Below are 27590 nucleotides of genomic sequence, written 5' to 3'. Positions count from 1 at the left end.
AACTAGTCATCAAAAAGGGACTTTTATATCAGAGAGCCGTGTCACGAACAACGTCTGCTACAATATGGCAGGTGATAGTGCCCGGAACCCATCTCAGCCAACTGGCTCGGGAATCCCACGAAAAGGGGGCTCACTTTGGTGCTCAAAAGACTTTGCAATGGTTGCAGTAGATAGTGTACCTTGCACGCTGCTGTGGAAGAAGTTTGCCAAACCTGCCGCCCGTGCGAGCTCGCTAAACCTCCCGCGCAATGAGCCCCGGTGCAGACAATTGTAGCATCAGCTCCCCTCGAGCTCCTCACGGTGGACTATCTGACCATAGGTCCTGCCTACCAGGGGTATGAACATTGTCTCGTTATGGTGGATCATTTCACCAAGTTCGCCGTGGTCACCCCCACCCGAGACCAGACAGCGGAGTCGGCCGCCTATGCGATTTGCAAAAACTTTATCCAAGTGTACGGCTGCCCGCAACGAATATATTCAGACCAAGGAGCGTGCTTCCTAGGAAGAGTCATGGAAGAACTACATCATCTCTATGGTATCGATAAGTCTCGGACTACACAATACCACCCGCAGGGAAACGGAGCCTGCAAATGATTCAATCAGACACTAATCCAAATGCTGCGTACCCTGGAGAGTGACCGAAAGGCCTGCTGGCCTGAATACGTCCCTTGGCTGGTGTGGGTATATAATAACCGGGTGCACCGGATGACTGGTTACACCCGCTACTCATTGCTGTTTGGACGGGAAGGCAAAGGAATCACGGAAGTGGAGTTAAACCCGGAGGAACCCCAACCCTGGACCGGAGTATCCTCGTGGGTCCGAAACCACCGGCACCGGCTGCAGATCCTCCACCGAATCGTCCATACAAAGCTCCAGGATCTAGAACACCCGGGGGGAGCGCTGCCCCCACCAATTGACTTCCAGACTGGGGATCGGGTACTCGTACTAGATCAACTCCCCCAAAACAAGTTAGAACCACAGTGGGAGGAGAAGTCGTACCGAGTGTTGCGCCGGATAAGCCCCAACGGGCCTGTGTATGAAATACAATCCAAAGGAAACGACGCACCTCTCACTTGTACTGTGCACCGAAATATGTTGCGCCCCTGTGCGTCCACTGATCCCATGCGACCCAAGCCGATCCCTCAGGTCCCCGACCCCCGTCAACGGTCTGGGACCTGGATGACGAAGAGGACTTCCCAGCCACATCCGCGGGCCCTCCAAGTAGTGACATTGCAGCAGACCCAGTTAGCCTGCCAGAATTGACCAACCTACCACCATCCACCACCCCAGAAAGCTCCACCACAGTCGAACTTAGACGCTCTGAGCGGTCAACAGCTTGCAAACCCCCTGAACGCTACGAACAGGACCAGTTCGTATGGCGACAAGAACTGTCATCTCCAAAGACTAACTCGAGTCTACTAAAGCCCTCGCCCGAGGACTGGCGAGCATACAGGGTGGGGGAGTGTGGGAGAGAGGGTCGACGCCGAGTGTCCGGGTCGGAACCAAGGGGACCGTCACCTGGGTTCCGGGGGAAACTGACAGGTGGGCTGGGGGAGGAGCCAATATAAAAGGGGAGGGGAACGAGAGTCACAGTGAGTCAGCAGAATGAGACAGAAGGAGCAAGAGACCGTGGGAGCGACTGAGAGCCAGAGCGACTCACCGGAGCCAGGAAGGAGGCCAGAGACAGGAGGGATACTCCCCCTGGACATCAGTGGGACGGCGTCGAGACGACCGTCCGAGAACCGCTGCCCCGTGTCGACCAGCGACCACTGCCGCCTTCCTCCAGCCCGCGGCTGCTGCCTGCCCGTGGTCACTCGCGGCCGTTGCCGCCTCGCTCCTGCCCGCGGACACCAGCGGCCGCTGCCACCTCACTTCAGCCTGAGGCTGCGGCCTGTCTCTCGCCATCCGCAGCCGCGCCCCTCCGTTGCAGTCGCAGGCTGCGCAGGTGGCCTGCCAGCCTCCACCCCACATCGCCGCTGCTTGCCCCTATCCGGGGGCTGCGGCCCATCTGTCCAAGGACTCCTCCAGGGCCTGTTGTGCCCCTGCTTCACCGGAGCGTTGGAACGCTCGAAGACTACGAAAGATCTTCAGCGGCTGGGACCAGCGGCTGCTACACCGAAGAAACAACGTCCGGGACACCGAGGGACGTCGAACCGGTTAAGTGACACAATATAGTTAAGGACCTGTAGTCGGCCATACCGCGGCCTTATAGTGACCGGCTGTGCCGGACTTTGTCGTCTTTTTAGATTTCCATGGTGGCTTGTACTGAGTCCCTGCGAGGACAATTCCTGTTATTTTGGTCGGTTGCTTAGACTATCCCTGTGGATAGTTACCTATAAACGTATAAAAGTTGCTACCAAAAGTACAAAACCGTCTCGCGTCTCAATACTGCATCCTGCGTACCTGCTAGTACCACAGTTTGAAGAACACATTTTTTTCCCCTGCAGCAAAAAATGTCGGTTTTAGTAGATACTTGCCGCTCCTCTGTTATCTCGCCTGGATATGTGCACAATAATTGGCAATTAGGCATTACTATTCTCCTTATCAATAGGATCAGTTCACATACTGGGAATCCAAATACTATTTTTTAAATATGTTCTACCTTATTACATGTACTGCCAATCAGTGGGGTCCTGGTTCACCTTTCACTTAAATAAGTGTCCAGAAGCACTTTTCTCAGTAGGCAGAAGTGCTCTGCTCCTTCCTGAGCACATATACAGAGTGGCGTTTGGATCCATTACTTTCTATTGAGCCCCTACACTGCTGTGTGCACATTCTCAAGCAGGAGCTGAGCGCTGCTGGGCAGTTTTTAAGCAACTGGTGGGGATCTCAGAACTGCAGCGATCCCAGGAATGGTGCTCTGCAGAGATTTATCATGGACGAAGAGGCGGTGAGCATGTTCGGCCTCCATTCATGGTCATTGTAAGTGCTGGAAGTAGAGTGTTGTACTCAGCTGTCCAACATTTTGCTCTGCAATTCCTACAAAAACTAACTCCTAGCGTGAGACTGTCAGATCTTACAGAGAGTTGTAGGTTAGAGACCATAGGCGTCCTAGTGACAGACAAGTATTTTGGACAACAGACCCTCTGAATCAGAGGCGGCTGTATAGGGGCCCAAGAGGTTATTGGGTCCAAGACCACCTCCAAAGCAGGTGGCATTGTTCATTATGATGGACTACGAAGGGCCCATATTTTGTTCTTGCACAGGGGTCTTTTCTGTCTGTGCCCCCCAGTTCACTAAATACCTTCCTGTTTACAAGGAGGGAAACCTTTCTGACCCATTTCTAGACACATTCCAGTTGCCTGCCCTGGGAAATGCCTGCCATGAAAATCCTTTCCCCTTCCCCCTAGTTCTTTCATATTTGTTCTGTTTATTTGTGTTCGCACATTCTCTAAGTAAATCTCCTTCAGATAATCTCAGATTCTAAAAAGAAAGGAGGGATCGTAAATATTTTAGGACATGCGCTGGCTCGCTGCCTAAAAATCCCCTAAGACGTGTTAGATAGGAACACATTGAGCTTGCAGGGCAGATAACCTAGAACTAATTCTGCATACCAGCTAGGACGTTCATGACCAAGGAATCAAAGAGTTGAAATCATGTCAGTTATTTGCGTAAAACTGACTTATAGAAGAGAGGTTACTTGCCTTAATTATGCTTTTTTTTAACTTGGTGTTTTACCCGAATCTGTTGATGTTTTTCTCTTGTTGCTCCTCCTCTCCATTCTTGAGATATGACCCCCATTCCCTGTATTTAAGTCTAGTCTTGACGGCCAAGTGGGCAAGATCCACAACTCTTTTCCATGGAAGTCTTTTAAAGGCCACACTCACTTGGTTAAATAGACTATAGATTTATATACAGGAAATAAGGGGCCATACCTCATAATTGGAGAGGAGCAGGAGCAAAATATAAGAAACGCCCAGAGATTTGCAGCATTACATCTTGTAAAAAAGATTACAAGTCCATTTAAAGGGCTATTACAGTCTAAACAAGGTATCACCTATCTAAGAATCACTCTACTCACACCGATCACTGTTTTTAGGGTCTTTGGGTTAGTGGGTTGTTAGTACAGTGGGTTGTCTCATGACAACAACCCCTTTCGATATGCTTTGTTTGGGCTGATAGTTGTCAAAGAAGAACCTCTCCTGCTTTGGTCCCCTTTTCCATTAGCCATTATAGTGGACTCGGCACATTCATGCGTTGCAGGGTTGCCCATTTATTTGAATGCCAGGTACCAGAACAGACATTTTTTAGCTAATCACCACCATGGCTTCTATCAAACAATGATGATCTTGTTTGATACTGACTTTCTGTTTGTTTTTACTATGTGCTCCAGTATCTACCATCTCCAGACCATAAATGAGCTCCAGGACAAAATTTGTAACAGGGCCCACCCATCTACCACTGCCATTTATCATACTGGTATCCATCCTTATATGTAACACTGGACCCCGTAACAAATGTTACCTTTGTACCCCCTAAAATTATACTTAGGCCAGGGTTTAACTAGCGTGTATTCTCTCTTCCAAGAAAATTGGATCGATCATGGTAATGACACTCCGATAAAACTCTGATTAGACTTAGAGCCAAGTGCCATCATAGTGAGATCTGATTGTCTCAGATGAGAGAATTGTAGCACAGATAAGGAGAAGTTGGAGAAGGAAATTTTTCCATTGCGTGAGTCCACAGAAATTGTACTGCGTTCAAATGTCATCCGAATGCAGTCTAATGTTTTCCATGCACCCATACATTTAAATGGGTGCTTGACATCCGATTTCGCAGTGAAATCACAGTATGCTGTGGTTTTTTTCACAGACAGATTAGGCCAGTGAATAATATCAGTAATCAGCACTGATCCATTAAATAACATTGGTCCGAGTGCTATCTGATAAAAAAGTGGATAGCGCTCATCCAATATATATGGTGGTGTGAGCGAGCCCTTATAGGTACATTGATGTGAGGGGTTTGCCCTGTTCCTCCAAAAAAATAATTATGACTAAGTACAACCTTCTTTTTCACAGCATTTTAACTACCTGCTTACCCATCTTTGGGTATAAACACGTCCTTGCCCTCACAGACAGGGTGGAACGGTTTAACGACGAGGTCAGAAAGCAGCTTGTATCCCGGAACCGTGATGCCCCCGAGGGTGGGTTCGATGCTGTTATGCAGGCCGCAGTGTGTGACGTGAGTACGGCTATCCAACATGGGGCAGGAGAATGGGGCAGGGGAATGGGGCCGGAGAATGGGGCCAGAAATTGAGGCAGGACATTGGGGCAGAAAAATGGTGTTGTTGCTGGTTATAAGAGCTCAGTATTCTCCATTTCTAATTGACAGGAAAGAATTGGCTGGAGGAATGAATCTTCCCACCTCCTGGTATTTACCACAGATGCCAGTACTCATATAGCTTTGGATGGAAGACTTGCCGGCATTGTCCAACCCAATGATGGGCACTGCCATTTAGGAGAAGACAACCATTACACACAAACTACCACCCTGGTAAGGAGGATAGATAAATGCATTTCAACATTTCTAAAGATAACTCCTTCCAACACTTGACAAACAATGTAATGTGATGTATTCTTTTCTCTCCCCCATAGGATTATCCATCTATCGGCCTCTTGACGGACAAACTCTCACAGAAAAACATTAATCTTGTATTTGCTGTCACAGATAAAGTCCTTGACCTATATAGGGTGAGTAGTGCATCTATGTAATATTACAGGAGAAAAAGTAAAAGGATTTAAAAAAAAAATCTTCTTTATTCCAAAGTGGTGCCACACCTGTCCAGTGGTTATATGTGGTATTACAGTTGCCTGATTCACTTTGAGGAAACTGAGCTGTAATAGCAGACATAACCCATGGACAGATGTGACACTGTTTCTAAAAGAAATCAGCTATGCTTTTCTAATCCTGAATGACCCATTTAAAGGGTTGGCAATACTGGGAAAACCTTTATTAATTGCACAATTGAGCTGCATAAATTAAAAAAATGTATACATACCTACCAGACTGGCCCCAAGCCTCTACTCTGAGTCCTATGTTTCTTCCATCGAATATAATTATGAAGGCTGCAGTCTATCTGGGGCCGCTAATAGGCAGCAGAGATCATGTGACATTGCTAATGTTATGAGACCAGTGGGGAACACAGTACTCAGAGCCGGGGCTGCCACTAGGAATTTTGGGGCCCCATACTGGCAAAATTTTTTGGGCCCCCTTGAGACTCCACCCAGGCTCCACCCCAGCCCCGCCCTCCACCCCTCAAACTGTCCACAGCCCCACCGCTCTCACTTAGAAAAATTCACTTCTCACCAATCACACATTAACAGTTCCCATCTCCAGATCACACACATAGCCAGCAGCTCTTGTTATGACCAAAAGATTTTTTAAATCTGCCACCACTAGGTAGACTCTTTTGGCTGAGCCCTATTCTACTCTAACCTATTAAACATTTGCTAAAATATCCAATACAATTTAGGTATATTTTTTTATTTATTTTTCAATTTTTAAAATTACCAATAATATCACATCCAAAGGGACAAATACCACCACACCATGCCCAGACACCATATTACCACCACATGGTGACCAATAATACCACATACAGGGAACAAATACAGCCATACCATGTCCAGGCCACATATTACCACCAGTGTCAGAATAATAGCACATACAAGGGACAAATACCACCGCACCATGACCAGACCACATATTACCAGCACATGGTGACTGAATACTACAATACTGATCATTAATAAAAAAACATATTACTATCACCATAAGTGCCATTATACACAGGAGATCTGTACTTAGTATGTAGTGTGTGTACAGGTAATACAGTGATCACCAGTAACATTATACACAGGAACTCTGTATATAGTGTCAGTGTACAGGTAATACAGTGATCACTGGTGACATTATGCACAGGACCTCTGTATATAGTGTCAGTGTACAGGTAATACAGTGATCACTGGTGACATTGTACAAAGGCACTCTGTATATAGTGTATAGTGTCATTGTACAGGTAACACAAACTCACCAGTGATGTCTCTAGGTGAAGTCCTTCATCTTTGCTTTTCATCTTTCATCCAGCACAGATCGCCATCACGTCTTCCAGCCAGGGCTTGTATCTGGAGGAAATAACACAGTTATCTAGAGCTCCACTTGCAGAACACATTACCTAATTTTTTTCCCAACTTCTACACTACACCAGATGAAGAAAAAAAGGCGACATAGTGTCGCTCTGCACAGTAACAGAACCTCCCCCCATTTAAAACAGTATCCTCAAAAAAATAAAATAAATACATCACTGCAGTAATAATATCCATTAATTAGCCCCTATGGTAATAATATCCCCCATTCTGGCTCCAGCCATATTTTCTCTCATCCTGCCCTCATGAGTATCCATTCTGCCCCCATATGATCTCCAGATCCTGCCCCATCTGTCTACATCGTATCCATCCTGCCCCATGATCCTGCACCATGTGTCTCCCATCCTGTACCCTGTGTCTCACATTCTGCCCCCTCCTGTGTCTCACTGTCACATTCTGCCCCCTCCTGTGTCTCTCTGTCACATTCTGCCCCCGTGCCTCACATTCTGTCCCCCCCTGTGTTTCACTGTCACATTCTGCACCCTCCTGTGTCTCACTGTCACATTCTGCCCCCTCTTGTGTCTTACTGTCACATTATGCCCCCATGTCCATTCTGACCCCGTGTCTCAAATTCTGCCCCCATGGGCATTCTGCCCCCTTCTGTGTCTCACTGTCACATTCTGCCCCCTCCTGTGTCTCACTGTAACGTTCTGCCCCATGTCTCACATTCTGCCCCCTCCTGTGTCTCACTGTCACATTCTGCCCCCTCCTGTGTCTCACTGTCACATTCTGCCCCCATGTCTCACATTCTGCCCCCTCCTGTGTCTCACTGTCACATTCTGCCCCCATGTCTCACATTCTGCCCCCTCCTGTGTCTCAATGTCCCATTCTGCCCCCCCTGTGTCTTACTGTCACATTCTGCCCCCATGTCTGCATTTTGCCCCCATATCTTGCATTCTGCCCTCACTTTCTGCATTCTGCCCTCATGTCTCACATTCTGCCCTCATGTCTCACATTCTGCCCCATGTCCTTTCTGCCCCATGTCTCACTGTCACATTCAGCCCCCTCCTGTGTCTCACTGTCATATTCTGCCTGCCCCCATGTCTTGCATTTTGCCCCATGTCTGCATTCTGCCATGTCTTGCATTCTGCCCCCATGTCTTGCATTCTGTCCCCATGTCTGCATTCTGCCCCCATGTCTTGCATTCTGTCCCCATGTCTGCATTCTGCTCCCATGTCTTGCATTTTGCCCCCATGCCTGCATTCTGCCTCCATGTTTTGCATTCTACCCCCATGTCTTGCATTTTGCCCCCGTGTCTACATATTTGGCCCTGTGTGTCTCTAATCCTGCCCCCTGTCTCCATATTTGCCCCTGTGTGTCTCCAATCCTGCGCCCTGTCTCCATATTTGCCCCTGTGTGTCTCCAATCCTGCCCCCTGTCTCCACATTTGCCCCTGTGTGACTCCAATCCTGCCCCGTTTCCACATTTGCCCCTGTGTGACTCCAATCCTGCCCCCGTCTCCATATTTGCCCCTGTGTGACTCCAATCCTGCCCCCTGTCTCCACATTTGCCCCTGTGTGACTTCAATCCTGCCCCCTGTCTCCACATTTGCCCCTGTGTGACTCCAATCCTGCCCCCTGTCTCCATATTTGCCCCTGTGTGACTCCAATCTTGCCCCCTGTCTCCACATTTGCCCCTGTGTGACTTCAATCCTGCCCCGTCTCCACATTTGCCCCTGTGTGACTCCAATCCTGCCCCCTGTCTCCACATTTGCCCCTGTGTGACTACAATAATGCCCCCTGTCTCCATATTTGCCCCTGTGTGTCTCCAATCCTGTCCCGTCTCCATATTTGCCCCTGTGTGTCTCCAATCCTGCCCCCTGTCTCCATATTTGCCCCTGTGTGTCTCCAATCCTGCCCCCTGTCTCCACATTTGCCCCTGTGTGACTTCATTCCTGCCCCGTCTCCACATTTGCCCCTGTGTGACTCCAATCCTGCCCCCTGTCTCCACATTTGCCCCTGTGTGACTACAATCCTGCCCGCTGTCTCCATATTTGCCCCTGTGTGTCTCCAATCCTGCCCCGTCTCCATATTTGCCCCTGTGTGACTCCAATCCTGCCCCGTCTCCATATTTGCCCCTGTGTCTCCAATCCTGCCCCGTCTCCATATTTGCCCCTGTGTGACTACAATCCTGCCCGCTGTCTCCATATTTGCCCCTGTGTGACTCCAATCCTGCCCCCTGTCTCCATATTTGCCCCTGTGTCTCCAATCCTGCCTGGTCTCCATATTTGCCCCTGTGTGACTCCAATCCTTCCCCCTGTCTCCATATTTGCCCCTGTGTGTCTCCAATCCTGCCCCCTGTCTCCACATTTGCCCCTGTGTGACTTCATTCCTGCCCCGTCTCCACCTTTGCCCCTGTGTGACTACAATCCTGCCCGCTGTCTCCATATTTGCCCCTGTGTCTCCAATCCTGCCCCGTCTCCATATTTGCCCCTGTGTGACTCCAATCCTGCCCCGTCTCCATATTTGCCCCTGTGTCTCCAATCCTGCCCCGTCTCCATATTTGCCCGTGTGACTACAATCCTGCCCGCTGTCTCCATATTTGCCCCTGTATGACTCCAATCCTGCCCCCTGTCTCCATATTTGCCCCTGTGTCTCCAATCCTGCCCCGTCTCCATATTTGCCCCTGTGTGACTCCAATCCTGCCCCCTGTCTCCATATTTGCCCGTGTCTCCAATCCTGCCCCCTGTCTCCATATTTGCCCCTATGTGTCTCCAATCCTGCCCCCTGTCTCTACATTTGCCCCTATGTGTCTCCAATCCTGCCCCCTGTCTCCATATTTGCCCCTGTGTCTCCAATCCTGCCCCCTGTCTCCATATTTGCCCCTATGTGTCTCCAATCCTGCCCCCTGTCTCCATATTTGCCCCTATGTGTCTCCAATCCTGCCCCCGTCTCCATATTTGCCCCTGTGTCTCCAATCCTGCCCCCTGTCTCCATATTTGCCCCTGTGTGACTCCAATCCTGCCCCCTGTCTCCATATTTGCCTGTGTCTCCAATCCTGCCCCCTGTCTCCATATTTGCCCCTATGTGTCTCCAATCCTGCCCCCTGTCTCCACATTTGCCCCTGTGTGTCTCCAATCCTGCCCCCTGTCTCCACATTTGCCCCCGTGTCTCCAATCCTGCCAGGGATACATATTGCCCCTTTCAAAAATAAAAACTTTCTTCTTATCTGACCTCGCTCCTGCACTGAAGATGGAGCTGCTGCTGTGTGAGCGGAAAGGACCTGTGGTGACGTCATCGTCATGTGATCAGGGGGCGGATCTGATCAATGCTGAAGGCCTGTGATAATGATGACGTCACAACAGGTCCTTCAGCTCTTCTCTATCTTTCGGATGTCAGGCGCTGTGGCGGCTCTGCTGATGTGTGCGCTGCAGGCCCAATCGCAGCGCACACTTGGGGCCTGCCCGGCGCCCCTATGACGCACAGCACTTGGGGCCCGATGACTGGCAGCACAGGAGCGGGGCCCCTGATCTGTGGGCCCCCTTCTGTACTGATGTTCATCGGGCCCCATACAGCAGTAAGGGCTGTCATGCCTTGATGGCGGCCCTGCTCAGAGTGCAAAGGACAGGAGGGGCACCGCTATGTATAGCACAAGCGATCAGATGACCGCAGCTTCAAGTCTCCTAAGAGACAGTAAATATATAGTTTTGAAAAATATTAAAAAAAAACACAAGTTCAAATCACCTAGCTTGTGCTCCATTGAAAATAAAACAATTACAAAAAAATACACATTTGGAGTCGCTGCATTTAGAAAATGTATATGATCTATCAATATATAAAAACAATAATCCGATTTGTAAACGGTGTAACGAGAAAAAATCAAAATGCTAGAATTACTTTTTTTTTGACACAGCAGCATTGCAGTAAAATGCAATAATAATCTTTATATAGCGCTAACATATTCCGCAGCACTTTACACACATTATCATCACTGTCCCCAATGGAGCTCACAATCTAAATTCCCTATCAGTATGTCTTTGGAGTGTGGGAGGAAACCCACACAAACACGGAGAGAACATACAAACTCCCTGCAGATGTTGTCCTTTGAACCCAGGACTCCAGCGCTGTAAGGCTACAGTGCTAACCACTGAGCCACTGTGCCGCCCCTAATGCAATAAGAATCGATGAAAGCATCATATCTACCGCTAAATGGTATCAATAAAAACATCAGCTCAAGCCGCAAAAAATAAGCTTTCACTGAGCACCAGATCCAGAAAAATGACAACTCTACGGGTCTCGTAAAATGGTGACATAAACAAAATAATTTTTTCTTACAAATTTTGGATTTTTTTTCCACCACTGAAATTAAATAAACCTATGCATGTATGGTATCTGCGTGCTCGTACTGACCTGGGCAATCATAATGCCAGGTCAGTTTTACCCTATAGTGAACATGGTAAATAAAAAACCCAAAGATTTTTTTTTTGCAATTTCAACATGCTTGGAATTTTTATCCCTTTTTCCAGTTCACTATATGGGAAAATTAATGATGTTATTCGAAAGTGCAACTCGTTCCGCAAAAAAACAAGCTCTAACACGGCCATATGGGAATAAAAATAAAAAAGCTATGGCTCTTGGAAGAAGGGAAGCAAAAAACAAAAGCGCAAAAACAGGAAATCGCAAGGTCATGGAGGGGTTAATGCTGTAAAGTTGTGACAAAGCTTTATAGAAACCTGTTCAGTTTAAGGTGGTTGGATGTTAATGCTGTATATTGAAGCAAGAGTGGGACAAGATTTCTTGATGTGCAAAACAAATTTCAGGGTTCATCCCAAAAATTCAATGTGATATCTGTTGGGTGACCCAGTTACTTAATTTCCCTGATTAAATATATAAATTGTGCCCTCCTTAGAATAGTGCCCTAGACCACTGCCTACTTCACCTCATCCTCATACCGATCCAGCACACAATACATTTCTGATGACATTTTCTGCATCTTACTAACATGTTAACGCTGCCTTACATCCACTCCCTTTCAAACATTCATGTGTGTCTCTTAGAAATACAGTGATTTGATCCCAGGGGCGACAGTAGGCACATTATCCGGAGACTCCAGCAACGTTATCCAGCTCATTGTGGATTCCTATGAGGTAAGACTCTGCACCAACCTTCCAAGTTCTCAGAGCATTTATATCAATGGTCTGCGGCTATCTTGATGTTGCAAAGCTGAAGACCACCATGCACATTAGAATAAATCAGGTTGAGTATGCCAATATTTGGGGGACTTGATGGCAATCTGATGTGTGTGGGGCTAATGACCTACCACAAGTAATGATTTGGGGAGAGAAGAACCCGGCATATTGGATTTCCAATAGCCTATCATTTTTATCTCAGAGACAAGCCCAGTTCTAGAGGAGTCTGGCAGCGGCTATTTCATAGAGAACATGGGAGCGCTTGACTAAGCTGAGGGCTCCTGTCTATGATGGAGTCTGGTAAGGTAGCTATCTAATGTGTATGGTGGCTAAAGATTCTCTCATTACTGATAATATCACAGGAGAGAAGGATCCAGCACGTTGGATTTCCAATAGAATATCCTTTTGTTCTCTGGGAAACGAGCCAATAGAGAAGTCCGCCAGTGTTTCTCTCATAGAGAACACAGGAGCGCTTGGCTGAGATGAGGAGTCCTGTGTATGGCGAAGTCAGGAGAGATAGCTGTTGTCCAAACAATTGTTTAGCCAACAGCTACTTAATGTGTATAGGGGTCTTAAAGGGAATCTGTCACCCCTTTTGTAAACTGCCGCGGTCCGGTCCAATGGGCGGGGCTTATTCACCTGCTCCCCCCCTCCCTGTCTTGCTCTACGCATTTCTTCTAGTGTAGAGCAAGACAGGGAGGGGGAGAGCAGGTGAATAAGCCCCGCCCATTGGACCGGACCGCGGCAGTTTACATACATCTGAACCGAGATAAAAAAGGTATTTATGCATGAAAGGTGCGGGGTCAGGGGGAAGTAAAAGTACTAAGAGAATCCTTATGTGACACACAATTGAATGATATTATTATATGATATCTCAAAAAAGGGGTAACAGATTCCCTTTAAGATTCCCAGCACGACTAGACGGTTTGTGGCTTGTGTTGGATAATGCTGGCATTTGCACTGGTTTAGCAAATCCACAATTTGGAGATTACCAATCATCATGGTTCCCTTGATAATGAGAGATGGGTGTGAATGTAACCTTCATCTATGTGACCAATGAAATGTATTTTATCTCCGCATGGCGAGTACAGAAGATTCGCTCCAAAGTAGAACTGGAAGTCCGTGATCTCCCAGAGGAGCTGTCACTCTTGTTCAATGCCACATGCACCAACAATGAAGTCACACCAGGCCTAAAGTCCTGCACAGGCCTGAAAATTGGGGACACGGTGAGTTATGGCCTTTCCAGCAATCATACAATGTTTTTGTAAGGTTTTGTTGCAATTACCGCATTTTTCAGATTTTAAGACGCTCCAGATTATAAGACGCACCCCAAATTTTGAGGAGAAAAATAGGAAATTTTTTTTTTAATAAAATGGTGGTGCTTCTTATAATACATGCATCTTATTGCTTACCGGGGGTGGTGGCTGCGGTGAAGCGGGTCCCAGGGTCGCTGCTGGAGGAGGCAAGAGTGGAACGTTGCTGCAGGTCGCATGTTGGTTGAGGGGGTGTTCCGATGTGCAGCGTGCCGCTGTAGGTGTCTGGTACTGATGCTGTGTAGGGTTCGAGCAGGCTCACAGGATGCAGTGACGAGACACGAGACTGAATGTGGGGTGAAATAAATTATAAGTTTAAAGCCGCAAGGGCTAAACTGCTTCAATCAAATAAAGAAGAAACACCTATTTGTCCTCGCAGGGACTCGTAAAACAACATTCAAACAGAAAGGGTCCTTATTTTTCTATAGTGCACTTAGCCTTCTGGGCGTCGCTCGAGTTCACGACCACTCAGGGGTTGCAGATGTAGCTGTCTTGCAATCCACGATTTCCCGGAAGGACTCGTGCTCGTCCGGCCCTGAAGATACCGGAACGGTGGGGCGCAGCAGGCCCTGAAGGAACCAGAACGATGGGGCGCAGCAGGCCCTGAAGGAACCAGAACGATGGGGCGCAGCAGGCCCTGAAGGAACCAGAACGATGGGGCGCAGCAGGCCCTGAAGAGACTGGAATGATGGGGCGCAACAGGCCCTGAAGAAACTGGAACGGTGTGGCGCAACAGGCCCTGAAGAAATGGGGTCGGTGGGGCACAACGGGCCCTGAAGAAGCTGGAACGGTGGGGCACAACAGGCCCTGAAGAGACTGTTCGGGGGGGGGGTAAATCTCCCAGGCGTCCGTTTAGAGGCGCTCGTTCCCCAGCCAGGTCATGACGCAGTACCAAAAACATAAACGTTAACAAACTCTGCTCAGTGTCCCCTCAGTAACCGGGACGGGGCTCTGCGGCCGCCTATAGCGAGGTGGCGTCCCCTGAGGTCGGTGATGACGGGGCCGTAGCTGTGGGAGAAGACAGGGGGGCAGTGTCCTGACCACTGTACCGGATTTCTGTCTCGTCGCAGCGGTCACCTGAGATCCCGGTCCTGTCACACCACGGAGGGAATCAGCGGCCGTCACTTTATCTGAATGTTTGCGGGGAGGGACTCCCGGGGAGAGTCTCTTACACGTCACTCTTCGGTCAGTCTCAAATTTTCCTTTTACAGTCTCCTGCCTGTCTCTCTTTCCCACACCGTCAGTTGCCACAGTCCTCCCTCTGCCGCACGGCTCTCTCCTTCTTGTCAGGCTCCCTTCCAACTGCCACCTCAGCGCGCCCCCTGCTCCTTTTTCCCTCGCCCCGCCCCCTGTTGCCCTGACAACTTCAATCGCATGTCTCCCTTTGTAATTCCCCTGATATGGTTTCTTCAATAACCCCGATGGCGGTCCCCCTGGTTCCGGCCCTATCACTATATGGGGGTCCTCCTCCCCACAGCTGCTCTGTGTCTGATGCTGCTCCAGCACTGTGTCTGGTGCTGCTGATCTCCATCTGCGCATGCGCTGCCCCCGGCGGCCATTTTCCCGGAGTCCACCACACTGGAAATCACGGAACTGCGGGGGCTCTGACCTTTCACAAAATGTCGGCAGTGCCACACGCAGCAATGCCGGACACAGAAGCAGCGGCATCACCGGACACAGCGCAGAAGCGGCAGCACCGGACACCTGCAGCGAAGTGCCAATATATCTGCATTATTAGGTATATTTGCATTATAAGACGCACCCCCATTTCCCCCCCAAATTTGGGGGAAAAAAGTGTGTCTTATAATCCGAAAAATACGGTAAACCCTTTACTATTGCCTACTGTCCTTTGGGAGCATATAAAAGATATGATTATTTAGTAGAAAATACATGTGATAGATATCTATATGACCATGTAGAATGAATTCAATAGGTACTGTAATTTAATGTGAAACAACAGTAAAAAATAAGCAAAAAAAAACTAAAAAGTGCTTTTTTTCTATATTGGGTAACATATATGTACCCCACAACCAGCAGCTAAACATAGTAATTTACTGTACATTAAAAAAGCCTTATACTATCACATAACTAAAACAATAAAAAGTTATGGCTGCTGAAATATGGAGAGGTAAAAGCATAAAAGAAAAAAGCCATTAAGTTATTAAAGGGAGACTGTCAAAATGACTGTTCAAACCAAGCACAGGTGCACCCTTGGTGTGGCCAAATAGTTCAGTGCACCTTGCCACCTACTTTCTCTTGTTTGACAGCTCTGGCTTTACAGGAGCCAGAGGAGGATGTAAACAGTTGGGAAGGTGCACTGAACTGCTCAGCCAGGCCAAGGGTGTAGCGCTCGCCTGTGCTTGGTCGGAATAGTCATTTTCTGCAAACAGACTGCCTTTAAGGTAATTTCAGGCCATGTTTTCAAGAAGCCAGTTGAAGTAAGTAAATTAACCTTATGGCTCCTATATACTATCATGCTACATATATGGCCCCAAGAAGGCACCAGCACTCTTTATGGCGCCTTGCAAGCGGGGTGCACTGTTAACAGATTTTGCATTTGAGCCGAAAAGCTTTAGGTTTTATGCCTTTGTGCGCTCCAGTGATGGAAATGTAGTAAGTTATGGATCTTAAAGACAAATGGTCATCTATTACATGTAAGCGGATCTCTCTCTGGCTGATAAATGACATCTACATGTGCTGATGCATCTAAGTAGTATATTCCATAAATATACAGGTCCATACGTTACTCATATGTATCAGATTTTGACATCAGAGTTAAAGGGGCTGTCCAGTGAAAACAAGTTATTGTCCATCCACATGATAGGTGATAATTTGCTAATCAGTGGGTGTCTGACTGATAGGACCTGTACCGATCTGCAGATCTTGCAATTTTTATTCCCAAAGAGGGAACTTTTATACTAATTACAAAATTGATCGTAAGGTCCAACACTTGAGCGCTGCTTCATTCATTCACTATCGGGCTGCCGGAAAAAGCCGAGCACACTGCTCAGCAGCCCTATAGGAAATGAATGGAGCCAGTGTCAGACTGAAGAACATTGGGCCCACCAGATAATTTGATTCCGAGGGCCCGCCTTTCTCCCCCTCTGAAGAGCCCCATAGCAACCGCAAGGTTTGCACTATAAACTCTCCTGAAGGAGAAGCCAGGGCCCACAGGTGGATTCTCCGGTTCTCTGGTGGGCCAGTCCAACCCTGAATGGAGCGGAAGTCGGGCATGAGCAATGCACCTCCATTCTAACAGGGATAAAAGTTTCCAATTACTGCCCGAACTTTCAGAAACCCATCGATCAATAAGTTGTCACCTATCCTTTCAGCCATCCGAGATTCCTGCACGATCCTGACATATGTAGCTTATTCTGTTGTGTAGCAGTTTCCATATGACGGCAGTAATCACTCGTGTACACATGTTTCTTGTTAACTACATCCTCCTGATGAGAGGCCAACCACAACTTTCTATACAAACAAGAGCGGTGTCAGATTTGATTTATCTCTAGAGAAAACAAGAATCAAATGTTCTGCCTGCAGTATCAGTATTCCGCACATTCGCTCCATTCATTGTGTAAGGACGAGGTCACACACCAGCGGTTTTTATACGTCGCTTCCCTATTAGGGCTGGCATTATCATTATATCAGGTTGATTCAAGTTAAGTTTAGTACAACCACATGGGCTGTAATGTTAGTTGTTATTTATTATGTGTTGCTTATATTGCGCCATCATATTCTGCAGCGCTTTACAGACATTATTATCGCTGTCCCCATTGGGGCTCACAATCTAAATACCCTATAGGTATGACTATGGAATGTAGGAGGAAACCAAAGAATGCAGAGGAACAGATGATGTCAGGGAAGAGCAGGATCAGGCATGTTAAAAGGAACCTGTCAAGATGATTTTACTACAGAAACTAGTGGTAGGGCTGTACAGTATAGGTCCACTCCTAGTATAACAATAAATATATGCTTTTTTTAGTAATCCGATATTCCAATGAAGAGAAATTAAACTTTGAAAGTTCATGGAAATTAGCCTGAAAGTGCACTGAGGGTGTGGCAATGCACTCTAAACACATTGACACTCCCCAAGAGAACTTCCAGGCTATTTCTCACGTGACTTTAAAGCTTGGTTACTCAGTGCTGGCACAATGGATTGTTCTCTCTCACCTAGTGAGGTGGATTGTCAAAGCCCCATGGTCTGGATTAGCAGCGCAATAAGATAGATGACATTGGTGCATTTTGGGCACCAGAGACTGACAATACACCATTGGGAAAACAGAAGCCAAACCATTGAAACTGGTCATGTCAACTAGTGTATCAGTGTTGGATGGCAACATAAAAGTGGACTCAGCAAGGAGAAACCAGAGGAGCAGAACTGTATTACACAGGAGATTCTGAGGAAAAAGTATTCCGGGAATACAGCAGAGTTAACTCAGCAAAGTAGCAAAGCTGAGCTTGAGCCAATGTGCCAGTGTAGCATAGGGTTGAGTTTGTGACAGAATCCAGGCAGAACTATCCTGCAGTGTATTAGATTTACCCAGAGCTTGATTTGTCACAGAGTTCAGGCAGAACTGGCTAGCGCCTAGCGGTGTGGCAAACTTAATCAACAGAGTAGTGTTGCTGGATTTGACAAAAGGTTTTAAGGCAGTCCACGGTAGTGGTGAGCATGACATTACAGGAGCACTTCAGGTTGCAGAGGGAGCTCGCAGAGACAAGAGGAGGATGCAGCACCAAGGATGCAGCAGGAGCCGGGTCAGTTGAGTAACTTGTACAGCCATTCAACTAGTTTCAGAAGTAAAATTGTTGCAACAGGTTCCATTTAACTTACACCCAATCCTTTTGTTTAGCTAGGAGATAAGCCAGTGCCAGAGCCGTTTGTCAAAAGCTTACTCACCTTTCCCTATTGAAAACGCATGCACACTTAGATGAGCCGAGCATGCACATATGTAGGGGATGATAGCTGTCAACCAAAGAAGTGTCTTAAATGGATTGGTTACTCTTTTACCTATGTTTAGGGTACATACGGGTATAGTTTACAAAGTTTGAGCAGAGTACTACCATGTAGAAGGTTGTAAGAAACAATAGGCTAAAGAAGTAAAGAATAATAATATTTACTAATGAAGTTGTGATGCATTAAAAATGCAGCCATGTGATTGGACGCTTGATTTCGGATGCATTCCTGAATGATTTCCTTGGTAACACAGGAATGCTAGAAGTGGATCATGTGTTTTTAATATGGGACTGTTGGAGTCCATTGCAGCTGAAGTGCAGAAGTTCCTTACTATTATACAGCGCCGACTCCTGCTGTGTGCAGACAGGATTACACAGCGGGATTACTTCTAGATTTTATACCGCAGACATGCCATGGGGCCAGATTTTATGACCACTGCTGACCTAATGGTATGTTTCCTTTTACTATTGTATGGAAATGATATGTCCATATGCTGAATGCACAGTCAGGGAGCAATGTTCTCGATCTCATCTATTCTCATGCAAGTCAAGGGAAGTATAATTAGGTCATGCATTTGTAGCATAACATGTTGGCCATACAAATGAACGCCTGGCCACCTATGTAGCAGGTTGAGCTGAGTAAAAAGATGTTGCCCTTGTCGAGCATCCAGTCTAGCCCTCTGTGGCAACCGTACCAAGGATGTCTTCTCATCCTCGGACACACATCCTGGACACACCTTGTTCTTACTAAGCCCCACGACGCCATGAGGCCTCACACAACATCACAGGGACTATTAAACCCTAGAAGCACCTATGATGCCAGGCAAGGATCCCACTGCAGAAAAGAAGCCCAGAGCATTGTAAAAATTTTGCTCAACTCTAGTAGCAGGATATTCTTTTAATAGGCAGATCTGCACTATGGTTCATAAGAAAGGGTCTCAAGAAGAGTTCCTTCTCTTTCATTTGGAATAGTTTTCCCATCTGAGACATTTATGTGAAATCCACGGAATATGCCATCTGATGGTTGGACCGGCATCTGTCATAAGCATGGTGCCCCATTGCTCTTAGAAAATTGCTGCAAATGCACGGTTCCCTCCATTAATTGTCAGGCATGTGAGGTTCTTGGATACGTTGGTGCTGTTTGACAAGTTTTAGGTAATCTTCTCTGTGATTATAACAGTTGGCCCCATTGTACTTATGTCTTCTATATCTTTAATGTTTGTTTCATAGGTGACTTTCTCCATTGAAGCCAAAGTACGAGGTTGTCCTAAGGAAAGGGTGAAGACGTTCACCATCAAACCAGTTGGGTTTAAGGACAGTCTTACTGTGACAGTGCACTTTCAGTGTGACTGCCAATGTCAGAAAAATGATGAACCAGACAGTCCCTTATGTAACGATGGCAATGGTACACTGAGCTGTGGTATTTGCCAGTGTCATGCTGGATGGCTGGGACCCCATTGTGAGTGTTCGGAGGAAGAATATGACCCTACCAAACAAGACCGCTGTACCCAAAGTGAGAAGGGTAGCATCTGTTCCCGGAGAGGGGAGTGCGTTTGTGGCCAGTGTGTGTGTCATAACAATGACTTTGGAAAAGTTTGGGGGAAATACTGTGAATGTGATGACTTCTCCTGCCTGCGGTTCAAGGGCGAGATGTGCTCAGGTAAGAAGTACAGATTTACACACTTACAGATTTATATTTCACAACTGATGATGAGTAACCAAAAGATATGTTGGGTAGGAGGCAAAACTGACCACAATGACTCAGACTCCTCCAACCCATATTACATCCTGAGACTGGCACCAAAGATTGCTGATGACCTTCAGACATCTCCCCATAAACATGTAAACTCAGCTCGGCCTTTTACACCCATACAGGGACAAGTGGCAATAGACAAGGGCTTCTTAGTAGATGCCTAAGAAATGGGCTTCAGGCTAAATAGTTAATCCATGTCTAAAGTTTATACAGCTTTCTAACCTACATTAGGGAGAACTGGTATTTTATATATTGGTGTAATTCATTAAGTGGTAATGAATGTAGCACATCCTTCAGCTGCCAGTGCGCCATAGTCAGAAAATAATGTTTGTGCCCACATCCCTTTCAATAAACTCTGACTTTACACCGTGTGCAGAATTATTAGGCAAGCTGTATTTGAGAGGATTCTTTTTATTATTGAATAACAACTATGTTCTCAATCAACCCAAAAGACTCATAGAGATCAAAGCTTAATATTTTTGGAAGTTGGAGTGGGTTTTTTTTTTTAGATTTGGCTATCTTAGGAGGATATCTGTTTGAGCAGATAACTATCACAGTGCAGAATTATTAGGCAACTTAATAAAAACCAAATATATACCCATCTCACTTGTTTATTTTCACCAGGTAAACCAATAGAGCAACACAAAATTTAGAAATAAACACTTCTGACATTCAAAAACAAAACAAAAAAAATCAGTGACCAATATAGCCACCTTTCTTTACGATGACACTCAAAAGCCTTCCATCCATAGATTCTGTCAGTTGCTTGATCTGTTTACGATGAACATTGCGTGCCGCAGCCACCACAGCCTCCCAGACACTGTTTGGAGAGGTGTAATGTTTTCACTCCCTGTAGATCTCACATTTTTTAAGGGACCACAGGTTCTCTATGGGGTTCAGATCAGGAGAACAAGGTGGCCATGTCATTATTTTTTCTTCTTTTAGAACTTTACTGGCCAGCCACGCTGTGGAGTATTTGGATTCATGTGATGGAGCATTGTCCCTCATGAAAATCATGTTTTTCTTGAACGATACTGACTTCTTCCTGTACCATTGCTTGAAGGTGTCTTCCACAAACTGGCAGTAGGTCTGGGAGTTGAGCCTCACTCCATCCTCAACCCGAAAAGGTCCCACAAGTTCATCTTTGATGATACCAGCCCATACCAGTACCCCACCTCCATCTTGCTGGCGTCTGAGTCAGAGTGGAGCCCTCTGCCCTTTACTGATCCAGCCTTGGGCCCATCCATCTAGCCAATCAAGAGTCGCTCTCATTTCATCAGTCCATAAAACCTTAGAAAAATCAGTCTTTTATTTCTTGGCCCAGTCTTGACGTTTTATCTTATGTTTCTTGTTGAAAGGTGGTCGGTTTTCAGCCTTCCTTAGCTTGGCCATGTCCCTGAGTATGGCACACTTTGAGTTTTTTGATACTCCAGTAAGTTGCAGCTCTGAAATATTGCAAAACTGGTGGCATATGGCATCTTGGCAGCTTCACGCTTGATTTTCCTCAATTCATGGGCAGTTATTTTGTGCCTTTTTTTATCAACTCGCTTCTTGCGACCCTGTTGGATATTTGCCATGAAAAGCTTGATTGTTCGGTGATCACGCTTCAAAAGTTTGGCAGTTTCAAGACTGCTGCATCCCTCTGCAAGACATCTCACAATTTTTGACTTTTCAGAGTCCGTCAAATCTTTCTTCGGACCCATTTTGCCAAAGGAAAGGAAGTTGCCTAATAATTAAGCACACCTTATATAGGGTGTTGATGTCATTAGACCACACTCCTCCTCATTACAGAGATGCAAATCACCTGATTTATATAATTGGCAGTTGGCTTTCAAGCCTATACAGCTTGGAGGAGGACAACATGTATAAAAAGGATGATGTGATCAAAATACTCATTTGCCTAATAATTCTGCACCCAGTGTATTCTAAAAGTTGTTGGTTGTAAAAATACCAAAATTTGAAAATTTTTTGCAACAACCACTTGTTTTTCAATAGCTGGCATGTTTTTAACTTCCGGTTTGTAGTGTAATATGCTTTCACTGCAACACCAGGTGAGTAGTTTTTGGTAAAAACGACTTCTGAGTCTGTGGGATAAGACCCTATCTACGCTTCTTTTTTCCTATAGTTTTTATTGTCCCTGCATTTAGCATTTCCTTCTTCAACTCCTGGCCCAGCTGTTCCCTCTTCCCCCTGCCAGGGACTTTTGTAGTGACTCATGACTCATGCAGGGAAAATTGATCTCCTGTTTCTACACAGAGCTTAGAAGGATTCAGCTAGTCAGTCTTTAATCATATGATGTCATAGACCTAATGGAAAAGAGAAGAATTAGCCGGGTAGAAAGGCAAAATGAGCAATTGTAAGAACACAGTGCCATATAATATGATGACTGCAATATATTAAGAGTTTAAACATTTTGATGGGAGGAGGAGTGCTTCTTTAAGGCTTGGGTCACACATAGTAGTCAGCGCATTAGCATTACATGTCCAGGATGCACCTCCTGTGATGCTGCTTCCTAAATGTTGCTGCAGCTTTCAGTTGCATTATTAGAAGTAAATTGCTAATAGCCTATTGTTAACTATACAGAAGTAATTAGCAATTAATTTATAATGGCAGAGCAGAAAGCCACTGCAACATTTAGGAAGCGGCATTGCAGCGGATGTGCATTGGATATTTGCTACAAGGTGTACTCTGAGTTCTAGGGTACTTGGAAGTAGACAAAGTGTTCTTAGTCACTGACAGGAAACAAAGATTTTGATGGAATTGGTGTCCGTGAGGCTAGTTTCACACTAGCGCTTTTGAGCGCAGCGACGGCCTGCGCACGGCCGCCGCTTAGCCCCGCCCCCTGTCGCGCCTCCGCCGGTAGCTCCGCCTACCTTCGCATGACGCTGCATGCGTCCTGCGTCCCCTATCTTTATCACTGGGGGCGCAGGCCGTGCGCAGTATGCGTTTGGCGGCGCATGCTCCTTTTTGACGGGTCGCCGGCGCAACCAAACTGCAGCAGGTTGCGCTTGGCGCAGGTCGGCGCACCGTCAAAAGGACGCATGCGCCGCCAAACGCATACTGCGCATGGCCTGCGCCCCCAGTGATAAAGATAGGGGATGCAGGATGCATGCAGCGTCATGTGCCGGTAGGCGGAGCTACCGGTGGAGGCGCGGCAGGGGCGGGGCTTAGCGGCGGCCGTGCGCAGGACGTCGCTGCGCTCAAAAGCGCTAGTGTGAAACTAGCCTTAGTGTGTAGTCTGGGCTGTGATGGGAGTGGTGCCAGTTACTGTGTAGTCCAAGCTGTGATGAGAGTCGTGCCCGTTAGTGTGTAGTCCGGGCTTTGATGGGAGTGTGGCCAGTTAGTGTGTAGTTTTGGCTGTGGTGGGATTGGTACCCGTTAGTGTGTAGTCCAGGCTGTGTTGGGAGTGGTGCCCGATACTGTGTAGCCCTGGCTGTGTTGGGAACGGTGCCCGTTAGTGTGTAGTCCGGGTTGTGATGGGAGTGGTGCCCATTAGTGTGTAGTCCGTGCTCTGATGGGAATGGTGGCCATTAGTGTGTAGTCCAGGCTGTGCTAGGAACGGTGCCTGTTAGTATGTAGTCTGGACTGTGATGGAAGTGGTGCCCGTTAGGCTACTTTTACTCTTACCTCTTTTTTTGCAGCCCGTTAGTACTACCTGTTTTTGCGGGCCGTTTCGCTGCAATTTTTATTGTCTGCCGCAATAAAGGACCGCAGTAAAGCTTGCGGATCGCCGTTTTTCATTTTTCCAATACTATGTAAATAGTATTGGAAAAAAAGAACGGGATTCCGCAAAAGCAGAAATCACGGTGCACCGCAAAAACAAACTTTTCGATGGGGGCCGTGTACGTACGCCGTGAAAAAGATTGAGTAAGCTCGATCTTTTATCACGGCCACAAATATGCCGTACGGCACACGTTGAAAATCGTGGAATTTTTGCGGGACGATTTTGCGGCCCCATAGAAATCTATTGAGGCTGCAAAATTGGCCCGCAAAAACACGGTAAGTGTAAAAGCAGCCTTAGGCCGGGATCACACACAGCGAGATACGGCCGAGTCTCGCAGGTTAAAACCAAGCTCTGGCGCTGCACTCCGGAGCAGAGCGTGCAGCCGCACAGCAATACATGGAGCTGCACGCTCCGCTCCGGAGTGCCGGTGCCAGAGCTTGGTTTTAACCTGCGAGACTCGGCCGTATCTCGCTGTAGTGTGACTCCAGCCTTAGTGTGTAGTCCAGGCTGTGATAGGAGTGGTTCCAGTTAGTGAGTAGTCCTGGCTGTGATGGGAGTGGTGCCATTTGTTTTTATGAACATAAGGTCGGAAGTGGTGACATAGTCGTGTTGTGCAATATTAGATAACTCCATTATCACATTTGTCTGGGACACAGGATTTCTTTTATTGTCTAGCACACAATGTGGTGAGTCTGCTCCTGATTCAGCACCTGTATCGTTACTAGCACCACCCACGTGTCACTAATCATCATAGTGTTGTGACAGGTATTTACTGCTGCAGGGCTTGGATTCTTGCTGATCTACAATCGTCAACTAAGCAGTGGATGACAGCTTCGCTGCTGACCGCTCCTAATTTCAGAGCGACTTAGGAAATGGATGAGAAGTCTGAGTATTTCTTATTAACTGGATGGTGATAAAGGATTCGTAAAGAGGAAATACCTGGCCATGCAGTTATGCAGTTCCATTCAAAAATATCCACATGCACAAAATCCCATAGCTTCCTAGTAAAAGCTTGTACATGGCTTGTGATACTTTCACCAACCCTCAGCAGTTGCTGATTGTCTTTATAGGGGCTGCCTTCTCCTCCTTCATTCAAGCATCTGTCACTTCTCCTGACATGTCTGTTTTTCTTAAAAAACTACATTATTCCAATCCTCTGTTATTGCTCCTGAAAATGAATGAAAATGTTGACAACTGGGTGGTGCCACCTCTCGAGTCAATGATCTGTGTCCATAGACAGTGGGAAACATCTGGTTCTCAATGATTTCATACATTTCCAGGAGGAACAACAGAGCATTGGCAAAATATTGAGATCTCTAGTACTGGGAAAAGGGATTGTTATTTCATAGCAAATTGTTAGGCGTCTGCTTTCTGCACCTGCTGTGCAGGAATCTAGAGCCTCACATCCTACGGTCTCCTACTGTCTATCTACTGCAGAGGAGATTACTTTGCAGCAGACCGCTCCAGAGACTAAGTTCCTCTGTGCTCCTACTGGGCATGCTCACGAGGCGATCTCCCATTGGAGATCGGGAGTCATGTGCCCAGGTCCTGCTCCAGATCTCATTGGTCCATCTCGGAGATGTGGAAGGTCCGGCACGGCTATAAAAAGCACGCATGACCGTTCGGCCATGCGCTAGTATAGACTTTTCAAGCTAATGTGTGAATGGTAACGGATGTATGACTATTCTGACTGACTCATTTGAAACCCCTTCCCTCTGATATTACGCATGTGGATAGGGAATTAGTGCAGCAGTCAGCGCAGGCAGTGGCAAGCCTTAAGCCACTGTGCACACGGCACCTCTGCTCTAGCGTCCGACATTGCTTCCTAGCTTTGTCGACTAGCGGCAGTGTCCTACGCCGCGCTGCAGTTGCAGACCTGATACTGTGTGTGCATTTCCCTGTGGTCTGTGACTCTAACAGGCTCAGCGTTTTCGTATGTTTATGTTGTGGCGCCTCTGTGTGTGAACAGAGCCTGCTTTGCGCACTGCGGGTGAAGTCTAACCCGTGTGCATTATACCGCCATATTGCTCGTCTGTCATTACCTAGCAGCGGTGTAACACCTACTGCACGGTGGACCCCGAGCGGCGAACGCACTTTATTATTTATTTTTATTTAGTGCGTTCCGCCGTTCCTAACAGCAAATACTTAGTAAAATAGACCCGTCAGGGGTAACATCGTATCTGCACTAAGGTGCGTCCCCGGCTCACCAAGAGTGCATTTCTTGGACAATCTCTTTAATTTTTTCAGCATATACTTATTTGAAAATGTCAAGGTAGTAGAGGATCCAACACACAAGAGTAAATAAAATCAGTGTTTATTCCAGAATTGTTAAAAACATCTTCATCAGTGTAGATTCCATAAAAAAGATTAGTCAAAAGCTCAGGCCTGGGAGTGTTACGCATTTTGAACCGTTAGGCAGCTATGAGTAAGAACCAGTGAGTTTAAAGTTTCGAAACGTGTAATAACTCCCATGTCTTCTGGACATTTGGGGGTAAAAACAGTAGCTTTGCTAGCACCGGGCATCCAAATGTGAATATTACTTTCTGTGGACTTGCATTTGGCATTTTGTAGCTTCAGGATGGCAGATTTATATTTAAAGGGGTTGTCTCCTTTCAAAAAACTTTGGGCTATAATTTGTAGTAGTTATAAGAAAAATACACTACTTCATACTACTACTGAGAATCATGAATTTTTGCTGTGTTTTTCTGCAGCGCAGCATTAATTTGCTTCTGAGAAGAGGTTGCACGTAATGTTGCCTGCTGCCTGTGTTACAAACCAATCGAGGGTTATACAAGATAAATTCAGAGATTCAGTTCAGCTAGGTGTGTCTGAAGCCTATCTATCACACATATCTCCTGACTATTTGAAGAATTTACAACTTGCACAGACTTGCACATATACTGAAAATGATACATAACGTTGCACACTTTCTACTTGACCTTTCCACAATGTGATTCTGCAGAAATTACTACAAAAATAGTATTTAAAAGGAAACCTGTTAGATATCTGAAACTGCTGTAACCACAAAGACATCGCGCTCCTATCAATCATGCCCAGTAGGTGTAAAACCAGGCTGCACTCAGATATGCCCCCCGGACTAGTCAGATTACTAAATTGTACTGGGGGCAATTTCAGGGACCCGGCAGGTTCCCTTTAACGCCTAAAAAAATCTGTGCCTTTTTCCCCATGACAACACTGTATGTCTTTTCTATTCAGCTCAGGATGTACACATAGGGCTGAAGTTTTGACATGGGTGAATCTTCATTGGAAATAGGGAACTACTTTCAGCAAACTTTGCATAAATCAATAGCACAGGTAAATATAAGAAACTTTGTTATATATATATAATCAGAAAATTCCGGTTCTTTCTCCTCTTATGAGCCACTTTCTCTCATTTGAGGGTGATCAATCAGTGGAACAGGCTGCCTCGAGAGGTGGTGAGTTCCTCTTCAATAGAAGTCTTCAAAAAAAGGTTGGATAGACATCCATCTGATATGGTTTAGGGAATCCTCCATTGAATCGGGGGTTATGATGGACACTGGACATTATGACCCTGGAAGTGCCTTCCAAC

At 46.6% G+C, this 27590-nt stretch overlaps 1 protein-coding gene and 1 long non-coding RNA gene across 2 annotated transcripts in view; one reads left to right on the top strand and one right to left on the bottom strand.

Moving 5' to 3' along the window:
• LOC141096006 (uncharacterized) overlaps window positions 1–10381 on the bottom strand; it is a 120707-nt gene extending 110326 nt beyond the window's left edge. Inside the window, exons 1-2 of the long non-coding RNA XR_012233551.1 lie at window positions 10319–10381; window positions 7034–7124 (exon numbers count right to left, since the gene is read on the bottom strand). This is a non-coding gene — a long non-coding RNA (uncharacterized lncRNA). The remainder of the gene's footprint in view (window positions 1–7033; window positions 7125–10318) is intronic.
• ITGB3 (integrin subunit beta 3) overlaps window positions 1–27590 on the top strand; it is a 118066-nt gene that overhangs the window by 42123 nt on the left and 48353 nt on the right. The window contains exons 5-10 of the mRNA XM_073582338.1: window positions 5019–5181; window positions 5332–5493; window positions 5595–5690; window positions 12142–12231; window positions 13365–13499; window positions 19773–20202. Of these exons, the coding sequence (XP_073438439.1) occupies window positions 5019–5181; window positions 5332–5493; window positions 5595–5690; window positions 12142–12231; window positions 13365–13499; window positions 19773–20202 (1076 nt within the window). The remainder of the gene's footprint in view (window positions 1–5018; window positions 5182–5331; window positions 5494–5594; window positions 5691–12141; window positions 12232–13364; window positions 13500–19772; window positions 20203–27590) is intronic.

Source organism: Dendrobates tinctorius, unplaced genomic scaffold (genome assembly GCF_039654945.1).
Source record: "Dendrobates tinctorius isolate UK_male_01 unplaced genomic scaffold, ASM3965494v1 ptg000071l, whole genome shotgun sequence".
NCBI classification, from domain to species: Eukaryota; Metazoa; Chordata; class Amphibia; order Anura; family Dendrobatidae; genus Dendrobates; species Dendrobates tinctorius.
This window is presented reverse-complemented; position numbering and strand designations above follow the sequence as displayed.